General features: G+C 43.4%; 1 protein-coding gene across 1 annotated transcript in view; it reads left to right on the forward strand.

Moving 5' to 3' along the window:
- The window catches only part of LOC106570400 (CUB and sushi domain-containing protein 3), a 738,870-nt gene that overhangs the window by 411,925 nt on the left and 305,488 nt on the right, over positions 1–21,457 (forward strand). Inside the window, exons 16-21 of the mRNA XM_082961236.1 lie at positions 2,086–2,280; positions 2,800–2,938; positions 3,217–3,404; positions 3,872–4,060; positions 7,029–7,145; positions 7,812–8,027. Of these exons, the coding sequence (XP_082817362.1) occupies positions 2,086–2,280; positions 2,800–2,938; positions 3,217–3,404; positions 3,872–4,060; positions 7,029–7,145; positions 7,812–8,027 (1,044 nt within the window). The remainder of the gene's footprint in view (positions 1–2,085; positions 2,281–2,799; positions 2,939–3,216; positions 3,405–3,871; positions 4,061–7,028; positions 7,146–7,811; positions 8,028–21,457) is intronic.

The raw sequence follows: 21,457 nt of genomic DNA on the forward strand, positions 1-21,457 counted from the left end.
GCAAACCTGAACCTATAGGGGAGGGTCCGTGTGGGCATCTATACTTGGCGGCGGCTCTGGTTCGGGGCGTAGCCCCCACACCGCCCGCTGATCCCCCCGCTTCTGTGTCGCCAGAGGAACCAGACCATGGATCATCGCCGGAGGCTCTGAACTGCCGAAGACTCTGGGCTGCAGGCCGCCGCTGAAGACTCTGGGCTGCAGACCGCCGCTGAAGACTCTGGGCTGCAGACCGCCGCTGAAGACTCTGGGCTGCAGACCGCCGCTGAAGACTCTGGGCTGCAGACCGCCGCTGAAGACTCTGGGCTGCAGACCGTTGCTGAAGACTCCGTGCCATGGATCATCACTACAGGTTCCGCGCCATGGATCATCACTGGAGGCTTTGTGCCATGGATCATCACTGGAGGCTCTGGGCCATGGATTATCACTGGAGGCTTCGTGCCATGGATCATCTCTACAGGCTCCGGGCCATGGATCATCCCTACAGGCTTCTTGCCATGGTTCATCCCTACAGGCTCCGGGCCATGGATCATCACTGGAGGCTTCGTGCCATGGATTATCACTGGAGGCTCCGGACCATGGATTATCACTGGAGGCTTCGTGCCATGGAACATCACTACAGGCTCCGGGCCATGGATCATCACTTCTTCCTGGATGACTGCCATGAAAATACAATAGATTTACACTACTATAGACGGGTTGGCTGACAACGCCACGAAAATGATGTGTGCGCATTGATGGGGCCAAGATGCTGTGTGTTGTTGTGATTCTGGATGGCCAGATAGCTACCAACAATGACATGAGGCTGCCATGTAGGGAATCGTAGGAGCTCGTTTCAGCTAGTTTGATATTTTTCTTGATATCATGTCTTGTTTTGTCATAGGTGGCTCATTCAGCAAGTTTTATCTTGTACTTAATACCATGTCTTATATTGTCGTAGGTGCTTGTTTCAGCTAGTTTTATCTTGTTCTTGATGCCATGTCTTGTTTTGTCGTAGGTGCTTGTTTCAGTTAGTTTTATCTTGTTATTAATACCATGTCTTGTTTTGTTGTAAGTGCTTGTTTCAGCTAGTTTTATCTTGTTCTTAATACCATGTCTTGTTTTGTTGTAGGTGCTTGTTTCAGTTAGTTTTATCTTGTTATTAATACCATGTCTTGTTTTGTTGTAAGTGCTTGTTTCAGCTAGTTTTATCTTGTTCTTAATACCATGTCTTGTTTTGTTGTAGGTGCTTGTTTCAGTTAGTTTTATCTTGTTCTTAATACCATGTCTTGTTTTGTTGTAGGTGACTCGTTTCAGCTAGTTTTATCTTGTTATTAATACCATGTCTTGTTTTGTTGTAGGTGCTTGTTTCAGTTAGTTTTATCTTGTTATTAATACCATGTCTTGTTTTGTTGTAGGTGACTCGTTTCAGCTAGTTTTATCTTGTTATTAATACTATGTCTTGTTTTGTTGTAGGTGCTTGTTTCAGTTAGTTTTATCTTGTTATTAATACCATGTCTTGTTTTGTTGTAGGTGACTCGTTTCAGCTAGTTTTATCTTGTTATTAATACCATGTCTTGTTTTGTTGTAGGTGACTCGTTTCAGCTAGTTTTATCTTGTTATTAATACCATGTCTTGTTTTGTTGTAGGTACTCATTTCAGCTAGTTTTATCTTGTTCTTGACACCAATGTCTTATTTTGAGGGGTTTTGACTGATGTCATATCTACGCTAATATGACCAAATTTAATAGCTAGCTAGCCAACACCTGTAACTATGTATTTGAGAGACAACAAATGCTCATTGTGGAACTGTATTTATGTAGTTATTTCAATAAACATTTGGAGACTAAATATAGTTTACATGTTGTCAACAATCTAAGCCACCACTGTCTGTTTTGCCCCATAGTTGCGTATGCCTCAGCGCCATTGAATTTGATATTTTTCAATGGAGCAACTGGTTTGTACATTTTCAAGCAATCCGCCACGTGTTTGTGATCAGAGGACCAATGCTTCAAGCCCAGTATGGGGACAGGGACAGTGGAGGAAGCGAAGCCGTAGTGACGTTGGTTACATCTGACAAATAGCCAACATTTGCCCATCTGTTTTCAGCGTTCGGCCACAACGAGTGTCCCGACCCGGGCATCCCAATAAATGCGAGGCGCTTCGGGGACAACTTCCAACTGGGTAGCTCCATCTCAGTGATCTGTGAGGACGGATTCATCAAGACCCAGGGGGCCAAGACCATCACCTGCGAGCTGGACAACGGCAAGGTGATGTGGAGTGGCCCCATCCCCAAATGTGAAGGTAAATATTGTGCGTGTGTGTGTGTGCGTGCACACGTCTGTACATGCGCACGTCCGTACATGCACAATTTTGGGGGTAAATAACCCTGTTCCTAACACAGACAATAGCCTAAGTGAGTGTAAGCGGAGGGGACCTGTGTGTTGAAGGATGCTAGGGAGGCTCAGGGATGGACAGGGAACAGAGACAAGTGTGCTGTAGGGCAGTCAGTCTCCTTCTATCTGACTTCCTGTCAGTCATTCACCCTGCTCCACATGGCTCCTAATGCTGTGGTGACATCACTCATATGGGCAGGGTAATAAAGAGCCTCATGTCTGCTTAGCTGCCCTTGTAACATGTACAGTATGCTGTAGGCCACTATTTTCTAGATTAGCAAATAAGGCATTTTTAAGTATTTGTTTCTAACAGGAAGAAGTGCCAGGTCAATATAAAAAGGCAACAACACCAATAAACTTTTAAGAACATGTATTTTCACTCTCTCTCTTTCTCGCTTGCTCTCCCCCCCTGTATTCTTCTCTATAGCCCCCTGCGGTGGCCACTTCTCTGCTCCCAATGGGGTGATCCTGTCCCCAGGGTGGCCTGGATACTATAAGGACTCCCTCAGCTGTGAGTGGGTCATCGAGACCGAGCCCGGACGCTCCATCAAGATCACGTTTGACAAGTGCGTGTCCATTATATCAATAAAGTTACTCTATTTTATGAGCACTTTCTAACTGTTGAAGACGCAGAATGGATTTCTGCATCAATGAAGGCACTTATAATGGAATGGTGTTGCTTATTTATTGCGTATTTTTAAAGAGTCTCCTTTCAAAGTTATTTTTAGTGCAGTAGTAAGCTTAATCAAGGTTTATGCAACTGCACTACTGAATATGTTTTATCACAAGCAAATCAAATTTGTGCATTTCATCATTCATAATTCCCCCTCTCTCAATGGTCCAGGTTTCAGACAGAGCTGGGCTATGACTTCCTGGAGATCCACGATGGGCCCAACCTGCTCTCTCCTCTGGTTGGCTCGTTCAACGGTACCCAGGTGCCCCAGTTCCTGTTCAGTAGTACTAACCACCTGTATATGCTCTTCACCACCGACAACAGCCGCTCCAACAGTGGATTTAAGATCATCTACGAAAGTAAGTCTAGTAGCCGAGTTGTTCCTGGTCAGGTCATGTGGTCAGGGAAAACTCCTACAGATGTAAGATCTTAATATGAGCCAGTTTTCTACAGCAGGAAAATAATCCTGCAGCAACAGGAAACATGAATTATTATGTGGATTATAATTCATGGACACTTTTGTAGTGTTTGATACATATTCCGTAAGGGAAAATCAAGTCTGAAATTTCAAAGTAGAAATGAAAAATTTCAGAAGCCTTTTTAAACCTCAAATACAATACAGGTTGAAAATGTCCTATACTGAAGGAAAGTTCTCCTACAACAGGATGATCAAATTAAGATCCTACACCTGTAGCCCTACCCATAGTTTTAACTTATAACACTCCTGAACTGTGATAGCTTTGTTTGTGTTCCCTGTATGAGATATTTGATGAAAGTCAATTGCTTTGTTGTTGACCTCATAATGTATCTAACATTTTCTCCTTAGGCGTGACGGTGGACACCTACTCCTGCCAGGACCCGGGATTCCCGGTCAACGGATTGCGTTACGGTCAAGACTTCACCATTGGTTCAACCGTGTCATTTGGCTGTGACCCTGGATACAGACTGAGCCACGAAGAACCGCTCGTCTGTGAGAAGAACCACTGGTGGAGCCATCCACTGCCCACCTGTGATGGTATGGATAAGTTAAAACTAGTTTAAACCAATTCAAATCAGTTCAAACCAGTTTAAACCACTTCAAATTGGTTCAAAACTAGTGTGTGCACATCCAGTGATTTTCAGGTCCAGGGTACTGTACAAAAGCCAAAGTCATGAACTGCGGAAGCATTCAACAGTTGCATGTATCTATTTGTTTTTCATGGTATGGGCTGTAGCCATGGTGACCAAGACTGTGGCAGATTTGCACTTGCCTGGTTACCAGATGTGTTTGTGTGTGAGTTATTATTGATATAAATGTTTTTACCTTTATTTAATCAGGGGAGCCCATTGAGACCAGGGTTTCATTTTCAATGGTGCCCTGAGGACAACAAATTCAACACGAACAAAAAACAAAAACACAAACTACAGGTTACAATTTTAAAAAACTACAATTTCAACACCACAATAAATGTTGATTTTTTTTTTTAATGCAATTCTCATTTAACAAATTCAACATTAGACTCCCCTGATTAATCATTAAACTGCCCTAGCAGCACCAGGGAATCAAGACACAGGGAGTTCTGCAGGTTATTACAAAAATGGTGGGCATTAAAACTGAAGGCGGATTTACCTAATGAATTATACTCATCTGTCATGATTATTGTCATGCTGAACACATAAGAAGTGGGCTAAAGCAGGCGTTTGTATTGTACATACAGTATCTGATCATTAGGCTACTGCTCTAGAGTCTAGACCAGGGCTCTCCAACCCTGTTCCTGGGTTGGAGTTAAAACCTACAGGAGGGCATCTCCAGGAACAGGGTTGGAGTTAAAACCTACAGGAGGGCATCTCCAGGAACAGAGTTGGAGTTAAAACCTACAGGAGGGCTTTTCCAGGAACAGGGTTGGGGTTAAAACCTACAGAATGGTAGCTCTCCAAGCACAGGGTTGGAGTTAAAACCTACAGAATGGTAGCTCTCCAAGAACAGGGTTGTAGTTAAAACCTACAGAATGGTAGCTCTCCAGGAACAGGGTTGGAGTTAAAACCTACAGAATGGTAGCTCTCCAAGAACAGGGTTGGAGTTAAAACCTACAGAATGGTAGCTCTCCAGGAACAGGGTTGGAGTTAAAACCTACAGAATGGTAGCTCTCCAGGAACAGGGTTGGAGTTAAAACCTACAGAATGGTAGCTCTCCAGGAACAGGGTTGGAGTTAAAACCTACAGAATGGTAGCTATCCAGGAACAGGGTTGGAGTTAAAACCTACAGAATGGTAGCTCTCCAAGAACAGGGTTGGAGTTAAAACCTACAGAATGGTAGCTCTCCAGGAACAGGGTTGGAGAGCCCTGGTTTAGATCTACAGTATGTGCAATATCTTGATCTATCACTTTCAACAGGCATCAATTAGTTTAAATATTCTCTCATATGATATGGTGCCAAACTGCCTATTGACAAAACCGCCGTAAGATTGAATTGTGTTATGCATGAGTGACGAGATATTTACAAGAGTGGTCCTTAAATATTAAAGCCAATGACAGTTCGTGTAAATTGGCTACTTGGTAAAAGAGGAACCACCCCAGCAACTCTGGGGCTGACAAAGTCTTGTAGCTTGTTCGTCTCTCCGTGTTTTGACTTCAGAGATCTATTTCATTTTCCAGGGAGTAAACACATCTGAGAAAATGCAATTCAATGCCAGGCCATTAGGCAATCAATTTCCTTTGACGGCTCCTCTGCCTGATAGGAACTGATATTCTCATCAGATTAGGGATCCGGGGGCATCCTTTACCTGCCCTCTAGCTTGTCATCTTACCTCCCCTGCCTCCTGGTCATCACTAGTTACCCCAGCCCCAAAGTCATAAACCCAGCCTATTTCAACAATTTATCATCTTCAAATGTGATTTTAAACCTAAACCTAACCTTAACCCTAACCTTAACAACACTGCTAATATTATGCCTAACCCTTACCTTAAATGAATACCAAAAAGCACATTTTTGTTTTCATGAATTTTACGATATAGACAATTTTGACTTTGTGGCTGTGCTATCTAGTGGACCTAAGTGGAATAAGGAGGGAGAATGTAGTCCCTGTTGCAGAGCATTCAAATGAAGGTCCTGATATTACTGTTACCAGCCTCCCTTGGAAAAGATCTATGCTGAAATGTTGATATGCAAGGTTCTATGATATTGAAATTGAAGGCAGGTCATGTCAAAATGAAACATCTTGTTCAGAAGGAGAGAGTGAGAGAAAAAGAGTGAAATGATGTATAGAGAGAGATGGAAAGAAAGAGATGTATGTAGTTGTCCAGATTTCCCTGTTTGATAAGACTTTGAATGAAGTGCTTACTAGTAAAGAAGTTGCTCCATTAATTATTGATACTAGCTTAATTATTGATACTGCTATCTGTCTAGGACAGATACATGAAAGCACCAGCTACTCTTCCTGCCGTCCACACAAAACATGAACATGACATAATACAGAACAATAATAGACAAGAACAGCTCAAGGACAGAACTACGTCCATTTAAAAACGGCATACATAGCCTACATATCAATACATACACACAAACTATCTAGGTCAAATAGGGAGAGGCGTTGTGCTTTGAGGTATTGTTTTATCTGTTTTTTTAAACCAGGTTTACTGTTAACTTGAACAATTGGAGATGGAAGGAAGTTCCATGCATTCATGGCTCTATATAATACTGAATTGTCTTGAATTTGTTCTGGATTTGGGGACTGTGAAAAGACCCCTGCTGGCATGTCTGGTAGGGTAAGTGTGTGTGTCAGAGCTGTGTATAAGTTGACTATGCAAACAACTTGGAATTTTCAACACATTAACGTTTCTTATAAAAAGAAGAATTGATACAGTCAGTCTCTCCTCTACTTTTAGCCAAGAAAGACTGGCATGCGTAGTATTGATATTACTGATTACAATGAAGAGCACTGTTTCTGTTCTCTGCAAAAACATGGACAATAAAGTAAAGTGTTTCCCCCCTCTTTGTCCCCCAGCGTTGTGTGGAGGAGACGTACGAGGGCCCGGCGGCACCATCCTGTCCCCTGGATATCCTGAGATGTATCCCAACTCACTAAACTGTACTTGGACGGTGGAGGTCAGCCACGGCAAAGGTAAGCCTGAGTTACTACTGCAATCATATTTATAATGGAATGTGACACTTCATAACTCTTTTTGATATCGCTATTCTGCCTGAAGATATATACCATATAAAAAAATATATTAAGCGAAAACAAGCAAACAATCCGTAAAAATGTTGATACTGTTTAATTATGTGAATTAATAAACAGCTAAAGAATGGACTCCTATTACTTTTATCAGCAAGCTGGTAAAAGGCAGTGTGGGAATGGAACGGACCTGAATACAGATTCACTGTAGGTTCTCTTCCCAGCCTAGCCCATCTTGCTGAAATATTATTATAATACAGGACTCTGGGTTGAGAGTAATGAAAGTTCTTTGGAATTTTAATTTCCCATGGCTGCTAAGATATTCAATATGGACTATCATTATGTTTCTCTGAATAATCACTCCGTATTGAAATGCAGTCCCGTCCCCCCCTCCTAAAAAAGAAAAAGAAAACCCAGAGCCTTCTTTTTTATATTAACTGACCTCACCTTTGAATGTAATGAGATGAAGTTCTCTCTCCCTCCACTTGGCTGCTCTCCTCTCAGATTAAACCATCGTTTCAATTGAACTTGATCATTTCATCAGGGGAGGTTGACAGGTAGCTTGAACCATATTATTGTCTGTTCTCCTCTTGACTTGCTTTGTCCCAATAGGAGTCCAATTTACCTTCAACACCTTCCACCTGGAGGATCACCATGACTACCTGCTCATCACAGAGAATGGCAGCTTTGTCCAGCCCCTGGCACGGCTAACGGGTAACGAGCTGCCCTCGCCCACCAATGCAGGGCTCTACGGGAACTTCAAGGCCCAACTGCGCTTCATATCAGACTTTTCTATATCTTACGAGGGATTCAATATTACCTTCTCTGGTGAGTAGGAGGAGTGTGTGGGTGGGTTGCTATTGGTGTGTATGTTTTTGTGTGTCCATTCAAGAGCTGCCTCCTCAACGCTTGCTTTTATGTGTACGTGCGTGTACTTGTGTGTACATTTGCGTGTTGTTACCATCTACCAGTGGACTGGACTGAGAGCTCCTTTCCCTCTAGCTTCACATGCCTCCAGTGTTCTGTCCAGTGTTATGTCCAGTGTTCTCTGTCCAGTGTTTTCTGTCCAGTGTTCTCTGTCCAGTTCTCTGTCCAATGTTCTCTGTCCAATGTTCTCTGTCCAGTGCTCTGTCCGGTGCTCTGTCCGGTGCTCTGTCCGGTGCTCTGTCCGGTGCTCTGTCCAGTGCTCTGTCCAGTGCTCTGTCCTGTGCTCTGTCCAGTGCTCTGTCTGGCGCTCTGACATCCCCTCTTAGGCCTACCTCACCCCAGACCAACACCTTCAATAATTGATAACCTTCAATAAATCATCCTTTCATTTAGCCATCCCTGAAGTTTTTTGAGTGTCATATCCTGTTAGGGCTAGGGGGCAGTATTGACACGGCTGGATAAAAAAACATACCCGATTTAATCTGGTTACCACTCCTACCCAGTAACTAGAATATGCATATACTTATTACATATGGATAGAAAACACCCTACATTTTCTAAAACTGTTTGAATGGTGTCTGTGAGTATAACAGAACTCATTTGGCAGGCAAAACCCTGAGACATTTTCTGACAGGAAGTGGATACCTGATGTGTTGTATTGCCTTTAAACCTATCCCATTGAAAAACACAGGGGCTGAGGAATATTTTGGCACTTCCTATTGCTTCCACTAGATGTCACCAGCCTTTACAAAGTGTTTTGAGTCTTCTGGAGGGAGATCTGACCGAACAAGAGCCATGGAACGATGATGTCCCATTAGACACCTGGCGCGCGAGTTCATGTTGGGTACCCTCGTTCCAATACGTTATAAAAGAGTATGCATTCGTCCACCTTGAATATTATTCATGTTCTGGTTAAAAAAGGCCCTAATGATTTATGCTATACAACGTTTGACATGTTTGAACGAACGGAAATATATTTTTTCTCCTCGTTCATGACGAGAAGTCCGGCTGGCTTAGATCATGTGCTAACAAGACGGAGATTTTTGGACATAAATGATGAGCTTTTTTGAACAAAACTACATTCGTTATGGACCTGTGATACCTGGAAGTGACATCTGATGAAGAGAATCAAAGGTAATGGATTATTTACATAGTATTTTCGATTTTAGATCTCCCCAACATGACGTCTAGTCTGTATCGCAACGCGTATTTTTCTGGGCGCAGTGCTCAGATTATTGCAAAGTGTGATTTCCCAGTAAGGTTATTTTTAAATCTGGCAAGTTGATTGCGTTCAAGAGATGTAAATCTATAATTCTTTAAATGACAATATAATATTTTACCAATGTTTTCTAATTTTAATTATTTAATTTGTGACATTGACTTGACTGCCGGTTATTGGAGGGAAACGATTTCCTCAACATCAATGCCATAGTAAAACGCTGTTTTTGGATATAAATATGAACTTGATAGAACTAAAAATGCATGCATTGTCTAACATAATGTCCTAGGAGTGTCATCTGATGGAGATTGTAAAAGGTTAGTGCATCATTTTAGCTGGTTTTATGGTTTTGGTGACCCTGTCTTTGAATTGACAAAACATTACACACAACTCTTGTAAATGTACTGTCCTAACATACTCTAAATTTATGCTTTCGCCGTAAAACCTTTTTGAAATCGTAAAACGTGGTTAGATTAAGGAGATGTTTATCTTTCAAAGGGTGTAAAATAGTTGTATGTTTGAAAAATTTGAATTTTGACATTTATTTGGATTCAAATTTGCCGCTCTTGAAATGCACCTGCTGTTGATGGAGTGCACCACGGGTGGCACGCTAGCGTCCCACCTAGCCCATAGAGGATATACATATAGTTGAAATCGGAAGTTTACATACACTTAGGTTGGAGTCATTAAAACTTGTTTTTCAACCACTACACAAATTTCTTGTTAACAAACTATAGTTTTGGCAAGTCGGTTAGGACATCTACTTTGTGCATGACACAAGTAATTTTTCAACAATTGTTTACTAACAGATTATTTCACTTATAATTCACTGTATCACAATTCCAGTGGGTCAGAAGTTTATATACACTAAGTTGACTGTGCCATTAAACAGCTTGGACAATTCCAGAAAATGATGTCATGGCTTTAGAAGCCTCTGATAGGCTAATTGACATAATTTGAGTCATTTGGAGGTGTACCTGTGGATGTATTTCAAGGCCTACCTTCAAACTCAGTGCCTCTTTGCTTGACATTATGGGAAAATCTAAAGAAATCAGCCAAGACCTCAGAAAAACATTGTAGACCTCCACAAGTCTGGTTCATCTTTGGGAGCAATTTCCAAACCACGTTCATCTGTACAAACAATAATACGCAAGTATAAACACCATGGGACCACGCAGCCGTCATACTTCTCAGGAAGGAGACGTGTTCTGCCTCCTAGAGATGAACGTACTTTGGTGCGAAAAGTGCATATCAATCCCAGAACAACAGCAAAGGACCTTGTGAAGATGCATGAGGAAACAGGTACAAAGTTATCTATATCCACAGTAAAAAGAGTCCTATATCAACATAACCTAAAAAGCCACTCAGCAAGGAAGAAGCCACTACTCCAAAACCGCCATAAAAAAAGCCAGACTACGGTTTGCAACTGTACATAGGGACAAAGATCGTACTTTTTGGAGAAATGTCCTCTGGTCTGATGAAACAAAAATAGAACTGTTTGGTCATAATGACCATCGTTATGTTTGGAGAAAAAAGGGGGAGGATTGCAAGCTGAAGAACACCATCCCAACCGTGAAGCACGGGGGTGGCAGCATCATGTTGTGGGGGTGCTTTGCTGCAGGAGGGACTGGTGCATTTCAGAAAATAGATGGCATCATGAGGGTGGAAAATTATGTGGATATATTGAAGCAACATCTCAAGACATCAGTCAGGAAGTTAAAGCTTGGTTGCAAATGGGTCTTCCAAATGGACATTGACCTCAAGCATACTTCCAAAGTTGTGGCAAAATGGCTTAAGGACAACAAAGTCAAGGTATTGAAGTGCCCATCACAAAGCCCTGACCTCAATCCTATAGAAAATTTGTGGGCAGAACTGAAAAAGCGCGTGCGAGAAAGGAGGCCTAGAAACCTGACTCAGTTATACCAGCTCTGTCAGGAGTAATGGGCCAAAATTCACCCACCTTAATGTGGGAAGCATGTGGAAGGCTACCCAAAATATTTGACCCAAGTTAAACAATTTAAAGGCAATGCTACCAAATACTATTTGAGTGTATGTAAACTTCTGACCCACTGGGAATGTGATGAAAGAAATAAAAGCTGAAAAAATAATTCTCTCTACTATTATTCTGACATTTCACATTCTTAAAATAAAGCGGTGATCCTAATTGACCTAAGACAGGGAAGTTTTACTAGGATTAAAAGTCAGGAATTGTGAAAAACTGCGTTTAAATGTATTTGGCTAAGGTGTATGTAAACTTCCGACTTCAACTGTAGGTATTGTAGCTTAAATCAGAAATGTCCTTCAGGATGTCATCCCTTCTGAGATTAAAAGGAGAAAGATGTTGACAATGTTTGTTGACAGTATTTTAACAAACAAATAGGGATGACCTACTGGGCACAGACGTAAATTCCACGTTGGTTCAACGTCATTTGGGGAGTGGGGAGAAAGTTTTGATCCAAAGCCATAACGTGGATGAATAATCCATTGACAGCTACTGACACATTCTCAATTAGTCTGACTTAGGCTGTCATTGTAAATAAGAATTTGTTCTTAACTGACATGCATAGTTAAATAAAAGTTAAATTAAAAATGTTAATTAACCATTTAAATTAAAAAGCCATAAAGTCATCAATCAATTAATAGCAAACGTTTATATTGTTCCTCGCTTTATCGTTTTCTTTTTTGAGTATGCACTGTTGTCAAGCAAACTCCATCAATTTGAGTGTAAGTGTAGATGACAGGAACACTACTCATGGAAAAGTTTCAAGTGACATTATATTATCATGACCTTCTTGATATAACTTGGAGTATGCACTGCTGTCAAACAATCCTCATGAATAAACATGAAATGTGGATGGGATGTGTTGACGTGTTGATATGGATATACATGGCTTGTGACAGGTGGGCTACATCCCAAATGGCACCCTATTCCCTTAAAGTGGAAATCAGCATTAGAAACAATAACAAAGCGTCCTCCCGCTCCTGTTTTGGTAACAAGCTGAGGGATCGTAATGGTTTTAACCATGTTTTGAAGCTATATTGTGTTTGTTTACATTTACTTTGATTACAATAACATTGGAGTAAAAGAAGGTCAAAATTGGTTGTTTTTTAGTTGTAGTTTTTTTTACCCCTTTTTCTCCCCAATTTCGTGATATCTAATTGGTAGTTAGTCTTGTTCCATCGCTGCAACTCCCGTACGGACTTGGGAGAGGTGAAGGTCGAGAGCTGTGCGTCCTCCGAAACACGACCCGAAACACGAGCCGCACTGCTTCTTGACACAATGCATGCTTAACCCGGAAGCCAGCCGCACCAATGTGTTGGAGGAAACACCGTTCACCTCGCTACCGTGTCAGCGTGCATGCACCTGGCCTGACACAGGAGTCGCTAGAGCGCGATGGGACAAGGACATCCCGGCCGGCCAAACCCTCCCCTAACCCGGACGACTCTGGGTCAATTGTGCCTTGCCTCATGGGTCTCTCATGGGTCGCAATCCAGGATCTGTAGTAACACAGCTAGTGCCTTAGCTGTGCCACTCGGGAGGCCATATTTCGGTGGGGTACAACAGTTGAACTAAGCTCACAAGACATTTATAAGTTATATTCTTCAATAATCAAGTCCAAAAATGGATGCAGCAACTGCTGATTTCCTCTTTAATAATGCAAAATATAACCAGATCCTATGGGCCCTGGTCAAAAGTAATGCTAATACACTCGTTCAAACAGATGTCACAAACACACACGCACACACACATGGTATCCCCAAAGCAATACCAATGTAATGGCCATGGTGCTTTGTCAGACTGCAAAGAGACATGGAGTTGTGTGCATCAGGGTCTGTCATGGTGCTCTTCGAATTCGCTACAATGTTATCCTCAGTCCCCTTCATATGGCAAGACCTTGCATAGTATATTTTAGAGAGGAACAGCTAGGCTAGAAACCTATATGTTGAAACAGAAGGTTCACTTATAAATGTGTGCATAATGGCATGGTGTTTTATGTAGGCTACACTTCTAATGATTACTATCTTGTGAATGTAAGTCACTGACTGCATGGAGAAGGATTGCGTGTCCCTGTCGGGCTCAACGGCTGCCCCCAAACCCCTGTCATGGACCTTGCATAGCCACGGGGCAGGGGTCAGGTGTTCTGGTAAAGCCCATCTTAGACAAGTCATTTTACGTTCTATTATTATAACAGCCAACAGGTCTAGCCACTTGCCTCTATAAGTTTAACACGTGGTAGCCTAAATTAACGGTATAGCTGAGACAAATAACCTATAACAGAGAAGATGCCCCTGTTTTGGGATAACCTATGCATTCTTCATTCCTCCCATCCTTGAAGACATTACAAATAGATGGATAGTGACAGGAGATATTACGCTAGGCTACTAACCAAATCATGTCAGATCAGTGATTATTTCTTTATAGCCTATATAGCCTATCATAATTTATCTAATAGGCCTATATTTAGATTAATAATTATTTCAAGAAAGGGAGAATCCATCCATGAATATATTCAAACAGCGCCTCAGATTAGCTGCTTTGTGCATGCAAAAGTGGTCCTTGAGTTGCCTCTCCTCCCACAGACACGTTTGCGTAAAACCCCTGTTTCATTGTTTATTCCTCCAGCAGCCGTTTCGATAATTTACTTTCACTTGCCCTCTGTAACGTATGATTAACCTTCAGGTTAGGGTACTCAATCTAGTGGGCCACTATAGGTTTATAATGGGCTGCACAATAGCGGTGTTGTAGCAGATTTGGAGAGCAGCTTGACGTGGAACATGTACACACGCATAGCCCTCAGTCTCCACCACGATGCCAAGATACTTTGTTTTATTGGGTGTGCAGACATAGCCTACTGGCCTATAGTCGTTAGAAGGAGAGTTACAATAAGGGGGAAACACTACTGTTAGTAATGCACCATGGATAAGGTTGTGAATAGTTGCCATTATGCTCAGATTTGTTGCAAGATGTTTGCCTAGGCTACGCAGCAGAACATTGTATAGCGAATACAGTGACAAGACAGTTTTTTATTTGTGCAAATAATGCACCATGGCCGTTAGAGTGTATGCAAACAGTCTGAAAATGCCAGTGGGAACTTGGTGTGTGTGCGTGTGTGCGTGTGAGATGTTTTAGGTCATTAGATTGATAAGCGTGAGTGAGCAGTGACGCCTGTTTGAACGACTGTATTAGATCATTAGATTGCAGTGGCGGTCAGTGCCATATAAGATGAGGGAGGACAATTATTTTTTTTAGCATGGCCTTATTTCTATTACAGCATATTGGATGACTGTCATTCATATTCCATTCAACTAGCTCAATGTAACATCAATAGGTTTAGGTTACTACATGATACTAAAACGTTCCCTGTACCCATCATGAGGTTGCTACAACCTAGCCTATGAATGAAAGTTTACATCGTAGGTCGAGAGAAATTTGAGTAATCAAGGTGCAGCCACATAAACTCAGCAAAAAAAGAAACATCCTCTCACTGTCAACTGCGTTTATTTTCAGCAAACTTAACATGTATAAATATTTGTATGAACATAAGATTCAACAACTGAGACATAAACTGAACAAGTTCCACAGACATGTGACTACCAGAAATTGAATAATGTGTCCCTGAACAAAAGGGGGGTCAAAATAAAAAGTAACAGTCAGTATTTGGTGTGGCTGCAGTGCATCTCCTCCTCATGGACTGCACCAGATTTGCCAGTTCTTGCTGTGAGATGTTACCCCACTCTTCCACCAAGGAACCTGCAAGTTCCCAGACATTTCTGGAAGGAATGGCCCTAGCCCTCACCCTCCGATCCAACAGGTTCCAGACGTGCTCAATGGGATTGAGATCCGGGCTCTTCGCTGGCCATGGCAGAACACTGACATTCCTGTCTTGCAGGAAATCACGCACAGAACGAGCAGTATGGCTGGTGGCATTGTCATGCTGGAGGGTCATGTCAGGATGAGCCTGCAAGAAGGGTACCACATGAGGGAGGAGGATGTCTTCCTTGTAATGCGCAGTGTTGAGATTGCCTGCAATGACAACAAGCGCAAGCCGATGATGTGGTGACACACCGCCCCAGACCATGGCGGACCCTCCACCTCCAAATCGATCCCGCTCCAGAGTACAGGCCTCGGTGTAACGCTCATTCCTTCGACGATAAACGCGAATTCCTTCGACGATAAACCATCACCCCTGGTGAGACAAAACCGTGACTCGTCAGTGAAGAGCCCGTCTGGTGTTCAACCTTCCCAAGTTCTCTCACGTCACCCCGCTCCTCCGCTCTCTCCACTGGCTTCCAGTTGAAGCTCGCATCCGCTACAAGACCATGGTGATTGCCTACGGAGCTGTGAAGGGAACGGCACCTCCATACCTTCAGGCTCTGATCAGGCCCTACACCCAAACAAGGGCACTGCGTTCATCCACCACTGGCCTGCTGGCCCCCCTACCTCTGAGGAAGCACAGTTCCCGCTCAGCCCAGTCAAAACTGTTCGCTGCTCTGGCACCCCAATGGTGGAACAAGCTCCCTCACGACGCCAGGACAGCGGAGTCAATCACCACCTTCCGGAGACACCTGAAACCCCACCTCTTTAAGGAATACCTAGGATAGGATAAAGTAATCCTTCTAACCCCCCCCCCCCCCCTAAAAGATTTAGATGCACTATTGTAAAGTGGTTGTTCCACTGGATATCATAAGGTGAATGCACCATTTTGTAAGTCGCTCTGGATAAGAGCGTCTGCTAAATGACTTAAATGTAAATGTAAATGTAAGAGCACTTTCTGCCAGTCCTGTCTGATCCAGTGATGGTGGGTTTGTGCCCATAGGCGACATTGTTGCCGGTGATGTCTGGTGAGGACCTGCCTTACAACAGGCCTACAAGCCCTCAGTCCAGCCTCTCTCAGCCTATTGCGAACAGTCTGAGCACTGATGGAGGGATTGTGCATTCCTGGTGTAACTCGGGCAGTTGTTGTTGCCATCCTGTGCCTGTCCCGCAGGTGTGATGTTCGGATGTACCGATCCTGTGCAGGTGTTGTTACACATGGTCTGCCACTGCGAGGACGATCAGCTGTCCATCCTGTCTCCCTATAGCGCTGTCATAGGCATCTCACAGTACGGACATTGCAATTTATTGCCCTGGCCACACCTGCAGTCCTCATGCCTCCCTGCAGCATTCCTAAGGCACGTTCACACACATGAGCAGGGCCCCTGGGCATCTTTCTTTTGGTGTTTTTCAGAGTCAGTAGACAGGCTTCTTTAGTGTCCTAAGTTTTCATAACTGTGACCTTAATTGCCTACCGTCTGTAAACTGTTAGTGTCTTAACGACCGTTCAAGAAGGGCATGTTAATTAATTATTTATGGTACATTGAACAAGCATGGGAACCAAGGAGATGATCGTGGACTTCAGGAAACAGCAGAGGGAGCAGCCCCCTATCCACATCGACGTGACAGTAGTGGAGAGGGTGGAAAGTTTTAAGTTCCTCGGCGTATACTCCTCGGCGTACACATCACGGACAAACTGAAATGGTCCAGCCACACAGACTGCGTGGTGAAGAAGGCGCAGTAGCGCCTCTTCAACCTCAGGAGGCTGAAGAAATTTGGCTTGTCACCAAAAACACTCACAAACTTTTACAGATGCACAATCAAGAGCATCCTGTCGGGCTGTATCACCACCTGGTATGGCAACTGCTCCGCCCATAACCGTAAGACTCTCCAGAGGGTAGTGAGGTCTGCACAACGCATCACTGGGGGCAAACTACCTGCCCTCCAGGACAGCTACACCAACCGATGTCACAGGAAGGCCAAAAATATCATCAAGGACAACAACCACCCGAGCCACTGCCCTTCACCCCGCTATCATCCAGAAGGCGAGGTCAGTACAGGTGCATCAAAGCGGGGACCGAGAGACTGAAAAACAGCTTCTATCTCAAGGCCATCGGACTGTTAAACAGCCATCACTAACATTGAGTGGCTGCTGCCAACATACTGACTCAACTCTAGCCACTTTAATAATGGAACAATTGATGTAATAAATGTATCACTAGCCACTTTAAACAATGCCAATTTATATAATGTTTACATACCCTACATTCTCCTCTGTTCCTCTGGTGATGTAGAGGTTAATCCAGGTCTTGCAGTGCCTAGCTCCACTCCCACTCCCCAGGTGCTCTCATTTGTTGACTTCTGTAACCGTAAAAGCCTTGGTTTCATGCATGTTAACATTAGAAGCCTACTCCCTAAGTTTGTTTTACTCACTGCTTTAGCACACTCTGCCAACCCGGATGTCTTAGCCGTGTCTGAATCATGGCTTAGAAAAACCACCAAAAACCCTGAAATCTCCATCCCTAACTATAACATTTTCCGCCAAGATAGAACTGCCAAAGGGGGCAGTGTTGCAATCTACTGCAAAGATAGCCTGCAGAGTTCTGTCTTGCTATCCAGGTCTATACCCAAACAATTCGAGCTTCTACTTCTAAAAATTCACCTTTCCAGAAACAAGTCTCTCACTGTTGCCGCTTGCTATAGACCACCCTCTGCCCACAGCTGTGCCCTCGACACCATATGTGAATTGATTGCCCCCATCTATCTTCTGAGCTCGTGCTACTAGGTGACCTAAACTGGGACGTGCTTAACACCCCGGCCATCCTACAATCTAAGCTTGATGCCCTCAATCTCACACAAATTATCAATGAATCTACCAGGTACAACCCCAAATCCGTAAACACGGGCACCCTCATAGATATCATCCTAACTAACTCGCCCTCCAAATACATCTATGCTGTTTTCAATAAAGATCTCAGCGATCACTGCCTCATTGCCTGCATCCGTAATGGGTCTATGATCAAACAACCACCCCTCATCAGTGTCAAACGCTCCCTAAAACACTGTTGCAAGCAGGCCTTTCTAATCGATCTGGCCGGGGTATCCTGGAATGACATTGACCTCATCCCGTCAGTAGAGGATGCCTGGTTATTCTTTAAAAGTGCCTTCCTCACCATTTAAAAAAAAGCATGCTCCATTGAAAAAAAAAATGATCCTTGGTCCTTGGTTCACTCCAGACCTGTCTGCACTTGACCAGCACAAAAAATCCTGTGGCGTTCTGAATTAGCATTGAATAGCCCCCGTGATATGCAACTTTTCGGGGAAGTTAGGAACAAATATACACAGGCAGTTAGGAAAGCTCAGGCTAGCTTTTTCAAACAGAAATTTGCATCCTGTAGTACAAACTCAAAAAAGTTGTGGGACACTGTAAAGTCCATGGAGAATAAGAGCACCTCCTCCCAGCTGCCCACTGCACTGAGGCTAGGAAACATTGTTACCACCGATAAATCCACTATAATAGAGAATTTCAATAAGCATTTCTCTACGGCTGGCCATGCTTTCCACCTGGCTACCCCTACCCCGGTCAACTGCCCGGCACCCTCCACAGCAACCCACCCAAGCCCCCACCATTTCTCCTTCACCCAAATCCAGATAGCTGATGTTCTGAAAGAGCTTCAAAATCTGGATCCCTACAAATCAGCTGGGCTAGACAATCTGGACCATCTCTTTCTAAAATGACCTGCCGAAATTGTTGCAACCCCTATTACTAGCCTATTCAACCTCTCTTTCGTATCGTCTGATATTCCCAAAGATTGGAAAGCTGCCTCTTCAAAGGGGGTGACACTCTAGACCCAAATTGCTACAGACCTATATCTATCCTACCCTAACAAACAGATTACCGACCATTTCGAATCCCACCGTACCTTCTCCGCTATGCAATCTGGTTTCAGAGCTGGTCATGGGTGCACCTCAGCCACGCTCAAGGTCCTAAACGATATCATAACCGCCATCGATAAGAGACATTTCTGTGCAGCCGTATTCATCGACCTGGCCAAGACTTTCGACTCTGTCAATCACCACATTCTTATTTGCAGAATCGACAGCCTTGGTTTCTCAAATAATTGCATCGCCTGGTTTACCAACTACTTCTCTGATAGAGTTCAGTGTGTCAAATCGGAGGGCCTGTTGTCCAGACCTCTGGCAGTCTCTATGGGGGTGCCACAGGGTTCAATTCTCGGGCTGACTCTCTTCTCTGTATACATCAATGATGGCGCTCTTGCTGCTGGTGATTCTCTGATCCACCTCTACGCAGATGACACCATTCTGTATACTTTTGGCCCCTCTTTGGACACTGTTGTAATCGGCCTGTGTGTAGCTGGTGTAGAATGTCAGGCGCAGGACAGGAGATATGAGTAATCAACGTAATTTACTCAAGATTCACAAAATACAACACAATATACCTAGCCCACAATAACGGACCGTATACAAGACAAACAATTACTCACAAACAAACATGGGGGAACAGAGGGTTAAATAATGAACAAGTAATTGGGTGATTGAAACCAGGTGTGTAAGACAAAGACAAAACAAATGGAAAATGAAAAGTGGATCGACGATGACTAGAAGGCCGGTGACGTCGACCGCCGAACGCCGCCCGAACAAGGAGAGGGACCGACTTCGGCGGAAGTCGTGACAACTGTGCTAACTTACCTCCAGATGAGCTTCAATGCCATACTCCTCTCCTTCCGTGGCCTCCAACTGTTCTTAAATGCAAGTAAAACTAAATCCATGCTATTCAATCGATCACTGCCCGCACCTGCCCGCCCGTCCAGCATCACTACTCTGGACGGCACAAACTTAGAATACGTGGACAACTACAAATACCTAGGTGTCTGGTTAGACTGTAAACTCTCCTTCCAGACTCACATTAAGCATCTCCAATCCAAAATTAAATCTAGAACATACCCTCGTAAAACTGACCATCCTACCGATCCTCGACTTCAGCGATGTCATCTATAAAATAGCCTTCAACACTCTACTCAACAAATTGGATGCAGTCTATCACAGTGCCATCCGTTTTGTCACCAAAGCCCCATATACTACCCACCACTGCGACCTGTACACTCTCGTTGGTTGGCCCTTGCTTCACACTCGTCGCCACACCCACTGGCTACAGGTTATCTATACAAGTCTCTGCTAGGTAAAGCCCCAGGTTATCTCAGCTCACTGGTCACCGTAGCAGCACCCACTCGTTGCACGCGCTCCTGCAGGTATATCTCACTGGTCACCCACAAAGCCAATTCCTCCTTTGGCCACCTTTCCTTCCAGTTCTCTGCTGCCAATGACTGGAACGAACTGAAAAAATCTCTGAAGCTGTTCTCAACTAGCCTCCCTGGTTAAATAAAGTTGAAATTAAAAAAATAAAAAATAAAATATAATGTTTACATACCCTACATTACTCATCTCATATGTATATACTGTATTCTATACCATCTACTGCATCTTGCCTATGCCGTTCGGCCATCACTCATTCATATATTTTTATGTACATATTCTTATTCATTCCTTTACACTTGTGTGTATAAGGTAGTTGTTGTGAAATTGTTAGGTTAAATTACTTGTTAGATATTACTGCATGGTCGGAACTAGAAGCACAAGCATTTCGCTACACTCGCATCAACATCTGCTAACCATGTGTATGTGACAAATAAAATTTGATTTGATTTGGAAGCATTGTTTAAACCCATAATAATCTTTGAAAGACAGGGTCCTGAAAAAGGGACATTTATTTTTTTGCTGAGTATACAAACATGATCTCTTTGATCGCTGTATGATTCCTACTCACATCTACGCTCTCCCCTCCTCTCACCTTTTCCCTTCGCTTGTGGACTTCAGTGCACAACATATCAGGTCTGTGACCAAGTGAAAAAATCTTTCCCAGCCAAACCTTCATATCATAAACGCTACACACAGCCAACATCGTTGTCACCATAGCTACTTGAACTAACTTGTTAGTAAACCCGCTACAATCATGCAGTACAGTATACAGTCAGCAAGCAGTTTAGCAGTTACACCGGTGGGCCCCGGTGGTAATAAATTAATAAAACCGAAAGCTTACCATGACTTGAAAGAGTTCCAGTGTTGGATAGCCATAGCCAGCTAGCTAACATAGCATGCCTCTCTGTTTGAGCCGGGTGTTTGAGTAGGCTAAACTAGCTAGCTGCATTCGCTAGCTAAGTAAGTGAAAGCAACAAAAAAATACTACTAAATATATCTCTCTCTCTTATTCACTCGCTT

The sequence above is a fragment of the Salmo salar genome, chromosome 14 (genome assembly GCF_965601325.2).
Source record: "Salmo salar chromosome 14, fSalSal1, whole genome shotgun sequence".
NCBI lineage: Eukaryota > Metazoa > Chordata > Actinopteri > Salmoniformes > Salmonidae > Salmo > Salmo salar.